Raw genomic sequence first — 13,695 nt, 5'->3', positions numbered from 1 at the left:
ACCTGTAGATCAACACCCTGAGGCACGGGAGCTGTAGATTAACAACACCCTCAAAATTCCCAGGATCTAGAACTCAACCCATTGAGAATTGAGCCAACAACAACAAACCAGGTTTGCGACATCAGTCGAGTTTTTCGCTAAATTAGATAGCGATATTCAATGGTCTGCAGGGAGAACAACGAAGGTGGGGAATAAATCCGAAGTGAAGGTTTCATGTTGTAGGTCTCTCTCTCATATCACTGAAACCAACAAACTTAATCTTTATGAAACTCGCGATGGTTGTTCTATGCAAGAAAATGTGTTTGGGCAATTTTCCTGAACAGGAGAGCCACGGCTCCCAGGTGCATCACATGATAACCCTGGGTGAGCCGCAGACAGCTTACGTAAAAATCCTCATTACATGCTTCTCTTCTTACACCAATAGATCCTGTAGTCACTGGGTAGCTCTGACTGGAGATGGTTGTATTGAACATCATTCTGTCAGCCAGTAATTATCAGTCAATACTGTTTTAAATTAGGCATAACTGGTCTAATATTATGTAATGGCTCTTGTCTGCAATTAAGAAAAGTATGAATAGAAGAAATAATTAAAACTAATGGTATTTTTTTTTAATTAGGGAAAGCGCTAAAGCCGTAGCTGTCATATTAGTACCTGGGGAATGGGGTGCAATCCCAAAGCAAGGGAGGATAAATTAAGCTCATTGCATCAAAAGCTTTTCACCGGTACCAAGGCAATATCTTAATTATGCTGGAGATTTAGAATGTCCTAAGTTTGCAAAATACAAATGTTTAGTTCTACAGTTTTCTCTTCCATGTTAGAAAGATTCAGTTGGTTGTTTTATTTTGGGAGTCCAGCAGACACAGTGGCACTCACAATCCTAATGACATCATTTTATGAACAAATAGAATGGTGGACAAGGAGCTCGAACCGCAGTCCGTAAATTTACAGTCCGACCTCGGCTCGAGCCCCTCGTCCACCCTTTTGCTTATTCATTGGCAGTTGTTTATTACAACTTAATTTGAGTTCACATCAGTTTATATTACCTTCATTTACGTTAGCAAAGCGCCGGAAAAGTCCATTAGGTGCAGAGTTAATGGTTGATCACTGTAACATGAACATATTTGACAACTTCCAGCCAGTGCTTCCAGAGGTTTGAGTCTGGAACAGTTATAGGAAAGAGAACAGTAACAATGCAGCAGGTTCTAACTGGTTTATGTTACAGTATAACCCACAGATCAAAGGTAAGATCATAAGGCACACAACCAACATATCCAAGGTTCCATACTCATGCAACCTAAAAATAAAAAATTGAAAATAATCAATATTTTTTTGAAAAGCCGATAAAGAATAAAACGGCACAATACCGTGACTGAAACAATACACGAATAACCCGCACAAAGAAGAATGAAACTCATGACGACGTTTCGGTATTACGGGCAAGTACAGTCTACTGTTTTGTGGCCAGTTAAAGGCCTCAGTCGCATAACCAAAAGCTCCAATAGTGGGACATTATATGGGTAAGATCCATGTCTGGAACATGTTTTGTTTCCTGACGAATCTTATCTACCTAAGCTAATGTAAAAGAAAGCTTCAGATTACTGAAAGTATTAAGGCTTCAGCTTACCACAGTGCAGCCTATTTCATCACGATAAAAAAAATGCTAGGAAATCCTACTTATAGTCACTCCCTCTTATGCATAGATCTACCCTTTTTTTTAATGCCTCATAAAATAAAATTTTTACAAGGAAACACTCACAAAAGAAGAGAGCGACGTACTTCCCACTGTGACTTGTGTCTTACTGAAGGAGCAAGCAGAGGCCTCCAGTTCTTATATAGTGTGCACCTGACGTCACCTATTGTTTATACCACGCTATGGAACATCAATATACCAGTGTATATTCACTGAAAGGTTGATCTCTCAGTGTATATACAAGTGTACATACATATAACCCGCACGTAGGAGATTGAAACTTATGCGACGTTCCGGTCCGACTTAGACTACGAACTATATGAACTAGACACACACCAGCGCGATGAGAAGGGAGCCAGTATGTATACGACAGGGGTTCATATATACTAGTATATATAAACCGTGACATATATATACATATATATATATATATATATATATATATATATATATATATATATATATATATATATATATATATATATATATATATCAAGCGGTGTATCATATTGTATATTCACCGAGAGAAGTATATGCTCAGTATATATCCGCTGAAGGTATGTATCTGTGTATATAACCTGGGTGTTAGTGGACTGGTGTGGGTCGCATCCTGGGACGAAACCGACCTAATTTGCCCGAAATGCTCAGCATAACAAACGGCTTTCTATACAGTAGTGTGTCATTGATGTCAGCTAGGACTGTGTACCATGTACATGTACTTGTAGTAAATAAATATTTTTACTTAAAGAAGCACATATACAGGATGGTAGGGGTTATGTAAACTTGTTCATGTGCTAAACATTGTCAGATTCAATAGGTGTGGCTTTCTCAGTTTAATTACTCAGAACTATTATACATCCCATATCCTAGCGGACCATCATTTGTGATGTTTCCAGATGAACACTATTATTATCATGGGGGAGCACTAAACCTGGAGGGATTGTACAGCGCCTCTGCGAGGACTGGGGAGGGGGGGGGATGATGGAAGGCAGTCAGGTATAATTCAGGGAACTGGAGCACAGACCCAATTCCCAAGATCAAGAGCCCCACACCAGATGAACAAAACACCACCTTATACCTATCATTCTGTGAGGACTATAATAAGTAGATACTAGTCGCTTATTATCATATACAGTCAGCTCTTTTATGAAGCTCCTCTACATAATAGTGACTTTTTTTTAAAAATGCCATTGAACAAGTGTACATCCAAAATTGAATAGGACATGGAAAGGCCTTCATAGCACGTGATATTTAATTTCCGATGCGCTATTTCAATGACAGTATAGAAACTTTGTAAGAGAGCTGACTATGTTTTTAAAGGTGGGCGGCTGTCAGAAACAGAAGAGTGAGTGTAAGCAGCGGTGGTGTAAAAAAGGATGCCTGGAGTGCCTCTTTTGTGCATCTCTAACCCCCCCTCCCCACCATGTGTCAAGGCAACTTTCAACCTCGGCCACCCTACCACAGTATGGGGTAGCCTTCCTGGGCTGGCTCGTGGGCGGCAATGTGACGTAACTGGGCAGGTGTAGTATGTGGGTGGAAAATTATAATTGTTATATTCATGAACCAAAAAAGCTAAACCTGTATACATCATTCAATATTGTGGGCAAGAAAGGTTTTTAAGCAGTAGTAATTCAGGAGTGTAGGGTAATGCATATACGTACATACCTATACACATGCACATATATGCATTTGTACATGAATACATGCATAAATTATACACACACATACACACACACACACACACACACACACAAGGGCCAAGAGCTATGACTCAAACCCTGCAACCACAATTAAGTGAGTACATATATATATATATATATATAAATATATATATATATATATATATATATATATATATATATATATATATATATATATATATATATATATATCTATATATATACCTGGAGTTTACCTGGAGAGAGTTTCGGGGGTCAACGCCCCCGCGGCCCGGTCTGTGACCAGGCCTCCTGGTGGATCAGCGCCTGATCAACCAGGCTGTTGCTGCTGGCTGCACGCAAACCAACGTACGAGCCACAGCCCGGCTGATCAGGAACTGACTTTAGGTGCTTGTCCAGTGCCAGCTTGAAGACTGCCAGGGGTCTGTTGGTAATCCCCCTTATGTGTGCTGGGAGGCAGTTGAACAGTCTCGGGCCCCTGACACTTATTGTATGGTCTCTTAACGTGCTAGTGACACCCCTGCTTTTCATTGGGGGGATGGTGCATCGTCTGCCAAGTCTTTTGCTTTCGTAGTGAGTGATTTTCGTGTGCAAGTTCGGTACTAGTCCCTCTAGGATTTTCCAGGTGTATATAATCATGTATCTCTCCCTCCTGCGTTCCAGGGAATACAGGTTTAGAAACCTCAAGCGCTCCCAGTAATTGAGGTGTTTTATCTCCGTTATGCGCGCCGTGAAAGTTCTCTGTACATTTTCTAGGTCGGCAATTTCACCTGCCTTGAAAGGTGCTGTTAAGAGTGCAGCAATATTCCAGCCTAGATAGAACAAGTGACCTGAAGAGTGTCATCATGGGCTTGGCCTCCCTAGTTTTGAAGGTTCTCATTATCCATCCTGTCATTTTTCTAGCAGATGCGATTGATACAATGTTATGGTCCTTGAAGGTGAGATCCTCCGACATAATCACTCCCAGGTCTTTGACGTTGGTGTTTCGCTCTATTTTGTGGCCAGAATTTGTTTTGTACTCTGATGAAGATTTAATTTCCTCATGTTTACCATATCTGAGTAATTGAAATTTCTCATCGTTGAACTTCATATTGTTTTCTGCAGCCCACTGAAAGATTTGGTTGATGTCAGCCTGGAGCCTTGCAGTGTCTGCAATGGAAGACACTGTCATGCAGATTCGGGTGTCATCTGCAAAGGAAGACACGGTGCTGTGGCTGACATCCTTGTCTATGTCGGATATGAGGATGAGGAACAAGATGGGAGCTAGTACTGTGCCTTGTGGAACAGAGCTTTTCACCGTAGCTGCCTCGGACTTTACTCTGTTGACGACTACTCTCTGTGTTCTGTTAGTGAGGAAATTATAGATCCATCGACCGACTTTTCCTGTTATTCCTTTAGCGCGCATTTTGTGCGCTATTACGCCATGGTCACACTTGTCGAAGGCTTTTGCAAAGTCTGTATATATTACATCTGCATTCTTTTTGTCTTCTAGTGCATTTAGGACCTTGTCGTAGTGATCCAGTAGTTGAGACAGACAGGAGCGACCTGTTCTAAACCCATGTTGCCCTGGGTTGTGTAACTGATGGGTTTCTAGATGGGTGGTGATCTTGCTTCTTAGGACCCTTTCAAAGATTTTTATGATATGGGATGTTAGTGCTATTGGTCTGTAGTTCTTTGCTGTTGCTTTACTGCCCCCTTTGTGGAGTGGGGCTATGTCTGTTGTTTTTAGTAACTGAGGGACGACCCCCGTGTCCATGCTCCCTCTCCATAGGATGGAAAAGGCTCGTGATAGGGGCTTCTTGCAGTTCTTGATGAACACAGAGTTCCATGAGTCTGGCCCTGGGGCAGAGTGCATGGGCATGTCATTTATCGCCTGTTCGAAGTCATTTGGCGTCAGGATAACATCGGATAGGCTTGTGTTAATCAAATTTTGTGGCTCTCTCATAAAAAATTCATTTTGATCTTCGACTCTCAGTCTGGTTAGCGGCTTGCTAAAAACTGAGTCATATTGGGACTTGAGTAGCTCACTCATTTCCTTGTTGTCATCTGTGTAGGACCCATCTTGTTTAAGTAGGGGCCCAATACTGGACGTTGTTCTCGATTTTGATTTGGCATAGGAGAAGAAATACTTTGGGTTTCTTTCGATTTCATTTATGGCTTTTAGTTCTTCCCGCGATTCCTGACTCCTAAAGGATTCTTTTAGCTTAAGTTCGATGCTTGCTATTTCTCTGACCAGTGTCTCCCTGCGCATTTCAGATATATTGACCTCTTTTAGCCGCTCTGTTATTCTTTTCCGTCGCCTGTAAAGGGAGCGCCTGTCTCTTTCTATTTTACATCTACTCCTCCTTTTTCTTAGAGGAATAAGCCTTGTGCATACATCGAGTGCCACCGAGTTAATCTGTTCTAGGCATAAGTTTGGGTCTGTGTTGCTTAGTATATCTTCCCAGCTTATATCGGTTAGGACTTGGTTTACTTGGTCCCACTTTATGTTTTTGTTATTGAAGTTGAATTTGGTGAATGCTCCCTCGTGACTAGTCTCATTTTGTCGGTCTGGGGCTCCACGCATACATGTCTGAACCTCAATTATGTTGTGATCTGAGTATATTGTTTTTGATATGGTGACATTTCTTATCAGATCATCATTGTTAGTGAAGATGAGGTCTAGTGTATTCTCCAGTCTAGTAGGCTCTATTATTTGCTGGTTTAAATTGAATTTTGTGCAGAGATTTAAAAGCTCGTGTGAGTGTGAGTTTTCATCAGAGCTGCCTCCTGGTGTTATTACTGCAACGATATTATTTGCTATATTCCTCCATTTTAGGTGCCTTAAGTTGAAATCCCCCAGGAGAAAGATGTTGGGTGCAGGAGCTGGAAGATTCTCCAGACAGTGGTCAATTTTTAACAGCTGTTCCTGGAATTGCTGGGATGTTGCATCCGCAGGCTTGTAGACTACCACAATGACTAGGTTTTGGTTCTCGACCTTTACTGCTAAAACTTCCACTACGTCATTTGAGGCATTATATATATATATATATATATATATATATATATATATATATATATATATATATATATATATATATATATATATATATATATATATATATATAACACCGGCTGTCTCCCACCGAGGTAGTATTGGCATGCCAGAGGTGTGCCAATACTACAGTTCAGATCCCCCCTCCAAACTGCAAATATCCAAATACCTCCTTCAGAGTGCAGGCACTGTTCTTCCCACCTCCAGGACTCAAGTCTGGCTAATCAGTTAACTTGAATTCCTTCACAAAATGTTACCTTGCTCACACTCTAACAGCTCATCAAGTCCCAAAAACCATCTGCCTCCATTCCCATCTAACATGCTCACACTCTTGCTGGATATCCAAGCCCCCTTGCGCACAAAAGCTCCTTTAGTCCCTCACCTCCCTTTAACCTTTCCTAGTGACCCTTACCCCTCCTTCCCTCTATTACAGATTTATACACCCTCCAAGTCATCATATTAAGCTCCACTTCTCTAAATGTCCAAACTACATCAACAACCTCTCCTCATTCCCCTGGATAATACTTTTAGTAACCCCCATCTCCTCCTAATCTCTTAGCTACATTATTATTATTATAATCAAGGGGAAGCGCTAAACCCGGAGGATTATACAGCGCCTGGGGGGGGGGGATGTGGAAGGCATTCAGGCTTAATTCGGGGAACTGGAGCACAGATCCAATTCCCTAAATCAAGAGCCCCTCACCAACATCAAGGAACCTTCCTTGAGGGGACATCTCTTAGCTACAAATTCTCTACATAATATTTACACCATACATTGCCTCCAGCCTCCTCCTTGCCTGTGACATTCACCACCCATGCTGCACCTCATATAAGAGTGTTGGTACCACTATACTCGTATACATTTCCCTTTTGCCTCCACGAATAATGTTTTGTCTCCACGGACACTTCAATGCATCACCCACCTAATTAACTGGCCTCTGATCCAGGGACAACAAATTATCGAATTGACATTATTATTATAATCAAAAAGAAGCGCTAAGCCACAAGGTTGAATGGATTAGCATCATTCAAATATATTTTATTCAGGTCTAGAATTTTCTGTTCTACACAAGCATTTTGTCCATGATATGACTTCCAGCATGACTGGAATTTTAAAACATATAATATGCAGTTCTTTCCTGGATGCAACTTACGGCAGTCTGCTAACACACAAGTATTTATTTTGGCATTTATGTGAATTGTTTCAGCTGAGAACTTAATTAAGTTTCACTGCTGAGCTGCTCAGTAATTAGGAAGTACAGGCACATACACAGATTTACCACAGAATTGCACCATAAATCCCATCCAGATTATGTATAAACCTTGAGGAAATCAGTTCTTCACAACTAAAGAAGATCACCCACCTATGGTAGAGACACTTGGTTCAGATAAAGCCTTTATTATAAATTGCAGTATGTTTAATTTTGGGTCATCTATAATAAAAGTTTGCCCTGCGCCAATTATCTTTCTACCATACCTGTTGGCAATACCTGCCACCCTATATGACCCACCTGAGAGAGGTAGCATTGGTCATGGTGGAGGTGCGACACACTGGGTGAAATGACAGAGCCAGGACAGTAACCTGCAGCAGGGGCCAGTGGCTGCTCGCAGAACACTGAGTGGAATGATAGCCGGGACAGTGACTGTGAAGTAGGGGTTGGTAGCTGCTAGTGGAGACTTGCTCGCACATCTCCCAGTGGGGTGGGCGGAGTAAGTAGCTTAATGCAGTATCTCCTTGAAAGATTAAGTTCCTCTAGTTGGGTCAATGACGTCATTCACCAACATCAGTTTATAATTTAATATTAAATGTGTTATGGATCATATGTAAGGGTGAACCCCCAATGAATATAAGCTAAACTACATGTCAGTTTTTAATTTGTGTTAAGCTTAACCTCCACAGGACTAATTCCCTAACAAGTTGAGCTTGGCAACAGGCAAATCTAAATTATGATATTCACAAGGGCCTATCCCAGGAGTTGCCATAATGTTAGTGAGGGGGCTCTTCATCCAAGAAACTGGACCTGTCCTCTTTTTCGTTGGATTGAACCTGATTGCTTTCAATTCCCCTCCCCTTCCTTTCAGGCAATGTGTGACCCCTGTCAGTTTAGTGATCCCCCTCACCCCTAACTGTGAATGTAATACATATATTCATGGTGAATCGCTAAACCCATCGAGTCGTACATTGCTTGGGGAATAGGATGTAATCATGCTTGAGCCAAAGGGATTACAGTATTAGTCATTAACCCTTTGGGGGTCGCTAGGCCTTCTCAGAGACTTGTTCTCAGGGTCGCCAAAATTTAAAAAAAAAAACTATTTTTTCTTATGAAAAGAGAGAATCTTTTCCCGATCATAATGACACCAAAAGTATGAAATTTGATAGAAAACTTACGGAATTATGCTCTCGCAGTTAGCGGTTTCGACGATGTTTACGCATCGGCGATTTTGCCCAATTTGAGCCCTATTTTCGGCCAATTCCAATGTACAAGTCGACAAAAAACATAACTATTTCGCTAGAACTCCGTTTTTTCTATCGAATGAGTACAAGAAACCACCCATTTACCGATCTCAACTATCCAATAAAGTGGTCAGAATAGAGCAATTTTGCCAATTTCACACAAATTTCAAAAGATGCCAATTTCCAAATTGGGTCCAGAATAAACAAGAAAGACATTCCTGGCACTAAAATAACATTTCCTCTGTTCATTAGTCACGTCTCCAGGCCCCTCTTACATTTCTTTTGCTTTCCACTTTGATTTTTTATTCTCACAAAAATAATAAGATTTACTGTTGTGCAGACTACTGCATTAGTGTAGAAATGGTATAAATAATATCAGTGCACTTGTGAAAGAATATTAGACTCACCAGTTGACGTGTATTGGACGCTTAGCATGATTTGTTTACTTTTGAACTTTGGTAAAACTCGAACATTTCTGCTACTTTGAGCTCAATTTCAAGGTACTTTTCATTGTAAAACCAGTCAAAATCATCTCAATTTCTGTAATATGTCTTCCATTCTATACAATGAGACCAGAAAAACTAGAATACAACAATAAATACCATACAAAAATACAGTGCAAAGTCGCTGTTTTAAACCAAAAACACGGTCAAAGTTTTTTTTTCTCATTACGCACTGTGTGCTGCAGGATTTTTTTTATACTGTGCACACTGACCACATAGACCCATTCTTTCATATGTAGGCCTACCAGCTTTCTCTTGCTAGATTTGAGAGCGCTAGAATTTATGCGTACTAGTATGTCAAAAACCCTGGCATGCAAGCCGTACTAGTACGGCCGAAACCCCCAAAAGGGTTAAAAACACAAAAACCATTATAGGCAATACAGCACCTGGGAATGGGAACCAATCACACTTAATCAACAGAAACATTGGATAGCTTCAATTATATTGGATCAAAAGCTCTTCACCAACATCAAGGCACCCAAATAACGAATATAAGATTGTACATGTACGTATATACAAACCCATATTTTTATTATTATATTCATAGATAATTTAGGTAGTAGGTTGGTAGACAGCAACAGCCCAGGGATGTACTACCGTCCTGCCAAGTAAGTGTAAAACGGAAGCCTGTAATTGTTTTACATGATGGTAGGATTGCTGGTGTCTTTCTGTCTCATAAACATGCAAGGTTTCAGATACATCTTGCTACTTCTACTTACACTTAAGTCACACCACACATGCATGTGTACATTCATATATATACACATCCCTCTGTTTTTTCTTCTATTTCCTTACTAGTTCTTGTTTATTTCTTATCTCCATGGGGAAGTGGAACAGAATTCTTCTTCCATAAGCCATGCATGTAGTAAGAGGCAACTAAAATGCTGGAAGCAAGGGGCTAGTATTATTATTATAATCAAGGGGGAAGCGCTAAACCCATAGGATTATACAGCGCCCGGGGGGGGGGGGAGGGATGTGGAAGGCATTCAGGCTTAATTCGGGGAACTGAAACACAGATCCAATTCTCTAAATCAAGAGCCCCTCACCAACATCAAGGAACCTTCCATGAGGGGTAAGGGGCTAGTAACCCCTTCTCCTGTATATATTATTAAAGTTAAAAAGAGAAACTTTTGTTTTTCCTTTTTGGCCACCCTGCTACGATGGGATATGGCCGGTTTGTTGAAAGAAAGAAAATTCATAGACAAGTGCTAACCCCATCAGAGTCACTCAGGTCCTAGAGAATGGGAAACAATTAGGATAGCTTCAGTTTCCTGGATAAAGAGCCAGTATCAGGGTACTCCCCTTGAAGAGAATCCACAAGCAGATAATGATAGTGAAGTCGGTGAGAAAGACAAGTACTGGGGAGAGGGATCATGAAGTAGTGAGGTAGTGGGTCAAGTGCAGCTTTACTTGTGTGGGCTGTGAAGGATGCTCATGATGCTGGCTCTGCTCACTACACCTTCAAACACTCCTTCCAACCGTTCTTTTTCTTCCCTGGTCTTTTACTCTCATTTGCTCTGTACCTACTATGTTTTCTGCTTATCCTTTGTTACTCTTACAAATAGGGTTATATAGCACTTGTGGAATGGGAGGCAATCAAAGAATCCAAGTTGAGGGTTGCTCAGATTCCTTGGATCGAGCCCTTTTCATCAGCAATGAAGGACCTCACTTAGAGGGAATGAAAGGTAAATGCAAGGCAAGTCTTCATCCCTGTATATTATTATTATTATACAGGGGCAAGCATTAACCCATAAGAGGACATCCAATGTGTGGGGAATGGGAGACAATAAGGTTCAAGTGAAAAATAAGTCCAATTTCTTGGAGAAGCATCAAGGAACCTTTCCTGATAGGGTCCTCTATGTACAGACACCATATATGGACACTTTATGGAGAGAGGGTGGAGTGGGTAATATGACCCCATAGGGGTAATATGACCTCATAGAGGTCATATTACCCCATAGGTAATATGGGGTCATACAGCATCTAGGGGGATAGGAGGCAATCAAGTTTGCTCTAAGGCAGGGGAGGATAGGTCCACTTCCTTGAATCAAGAGCCCATCACTGACATCAAGCAACTTTCCTGGCCTGCCTGAATTAGGCTGATGTCTTAACAATGCAGTTGAAGGTTCAAATAGTGTAAATAACAAGTAGTCTGTAAATAACAACAATGTATTAGCTAGGCAAGTAATATAGACCATACAAAATTCATTTATTTAAGGAAGCAATACATGGAATGTATTTTATCATAATATGCACTAAACATAAATTACTACTGTATTAAAACTATTTTGTTCTTCATTTTATAGTATGACTTATATACAACATCTTTGAAACATATTCTCAACATGCAGTACTATAACACCATAGACTACATTATTCTCATGATTCCTTCATTACACTCATCTATCTATCTATCTATATCTATCTCTATGTCTATCTCACTCTATATATCTCTATCTCTCTCTCTCTCTCACACACACACACACACACACGTCTTCGGAAGCACACATCAACAAGATAACTGCTGCAGCATATGGGCGCCTGGCAAACCTAAGAACAGCGTTCTGATACCTTAGTAAGGAATCGTTCAAGACACTGTACACCGTGTACGTCAGGCCCATACTGGAGTATGCAGCACCTGTTTGGAACCCACACTTGATCAAGCACATCAAGAAATTAGAGAAAGTGCAAAGGTTTGCGACAAGGTTAGTTCCAGAGCTAAGGGGAATGTCCTATGAAGAAAGGTTAAGGGAAATCGGCCTGACGACACTAGAGGAGAGGAGGGTCAGGGGAGACATGATAACGACATATAAAATATTGCACAGAATAGACAAGGTGGACAAAGACAGGATATTCCAGGGAGGAGACACATAAACAAGAGGTCACAATTGGAAGTTGAAGACTCAGATGAGTCAAAGAGATGTTAGGAAGTATTTCTTCAGTCATAGAGTTGTCAGGCAGTGGAATAGCCTAGAAAGTGACGTAGTGGAGGCGGGAACCATACATAATTTTAAGACGAGGTTTGATAAAGCTCATGGAGCAGGGAGAGAGAGGACCCAGTAGCAACCAGTGAAGAGGCGGGGCCAGGAGCTAAGACTCGATCCCTGCAACCACAAATAGGCGAGTACGTACACACACACACACACACAAACACACACACACAATCACACACACACACACACACACACACACTCACACACACACACACACTCACACACACACTCACACACACACTCACACACACACACACACACACACACACACACACACACACACACACACACACACACACACACACACACACACACACACACACACACACACACACACACACACACTCACACTCACACTCACACTCACACTCACACTCACACTCACACTCACACACACACTCACACTCACACTCACACACATTCAGGACCCTGTACACCGTGTATGTTAGGCCCATATTGGAGTATGCGGCACCAGTTTGGAACCCACACCTAGCCAAGCACGTGAAGAAACTAGAGAAAGTGCAAAGGTTTGCAACAAGACTAGTCCCAGAGCTAAGAGGTATGTCCTATGAGGAGAGGTTAAGGGAAATCAACCTGACGACATTGGAGGACAGGAGAGATAGGGGGGACATGATAACGACATACAAAATACTGAGAGGAATTGACAAGGTGGACAAAGACAGGATGTTCCAGAGATTGGACACAGTAACAAGGGGACACAGTTGGAAGCTGAAGACACAGATGAATCACAGGGATGTTAGGAAGTATTTCTTCAGCCACAGAGTAGTCAGTAAGTGGAATAGTTTGGGAAGCGATGTAGTGGAGGCAGGATCCATACATAGCTTTAAGCAGAGGTATGATAAAGCTCACGGCTCAGGGAGAGTGACCTAGTAGCGATCAGTGAAGAGGCGGGGCCAGGAGCTCGGACTCGACCCCCGCAACCTCAACTAGGTGAGTACAACTAGGTGAGTACACACACTCTCACTATTCACCTTTCTAAAATTTCTACCATTGCAGTTAATACACATATAACCCACACATAGAAGAGAGGAGCTTATGACGATGTTTCGGTCCAACTTGGACCACTTACAAAGTCACACTAACGAAAAGGAGAGCGGGAAGGGTATATAGAGGCAGGAGGTAATAGTAGTAGTAGTAGTAGTGGTGGTAGTAGTGGAGGTGGAAGGAAGTAGTAGTGGGGAGGTAGCAAGAGGAGGAGGAGCCAGTTAAATACTAGGAAAGAGCAGCACTGCAAGGGAGCTAAGTGCCCACAGAGGGTAAGAGCAAGAACACCGAGGGGGGGGGGAATAAATAAATAAATAAAGAAGGAACAAATACAC

At 41.5% G+C, this 13,695-nt stretch overlaps 1 protein-coding gene across 1 annotated transcript in view; it reads right to left on the bottom strand.

Moving 5' to 3' along the window:
• Positions 1-8,117, bottom strand: part of LOC128694849 (uncharacterized) — a 32,888-nt gene extending 24,771 nt beyond the window's left edge. Inside the window, exon 1 of the mRNA XM_070094294.1 lies at positions 7,916-8,117. Coding sequence (XP_069950395.1) covers positions 7,916-8,094 — 179 coding nt within the window. The 5' untranslated portion in view covers positions 8,095-8,117. The remainder of the gene's footprint in view (positions 1-7,915) is intronic.
• Positions 8,118-13,695: the final 5,578 nt, after the last annotated feature.

Source organism: Cherax quadricarinatus, chromosome 45 (assembly GCF_038502225.1).
Source record: "Cherax quadricarinatus isolate ZL_2023a chromosome 45, ASM3850222v1, whole genome shotgun sequence".
In the NCBI taxonomy this organism is placed as follows: domain Eukaryota; kingdom Metazoa; phylum Arthropoda; class Malacostraca; order Decapoda; family Parastacidae; genus Cherax; species Cherax quadricarinatus.
The sequence above is the reverse complement of the archived record's forward strand: the minus strand, read 5'-3'. Positions and strand labels throughout refer to the sequence as shown.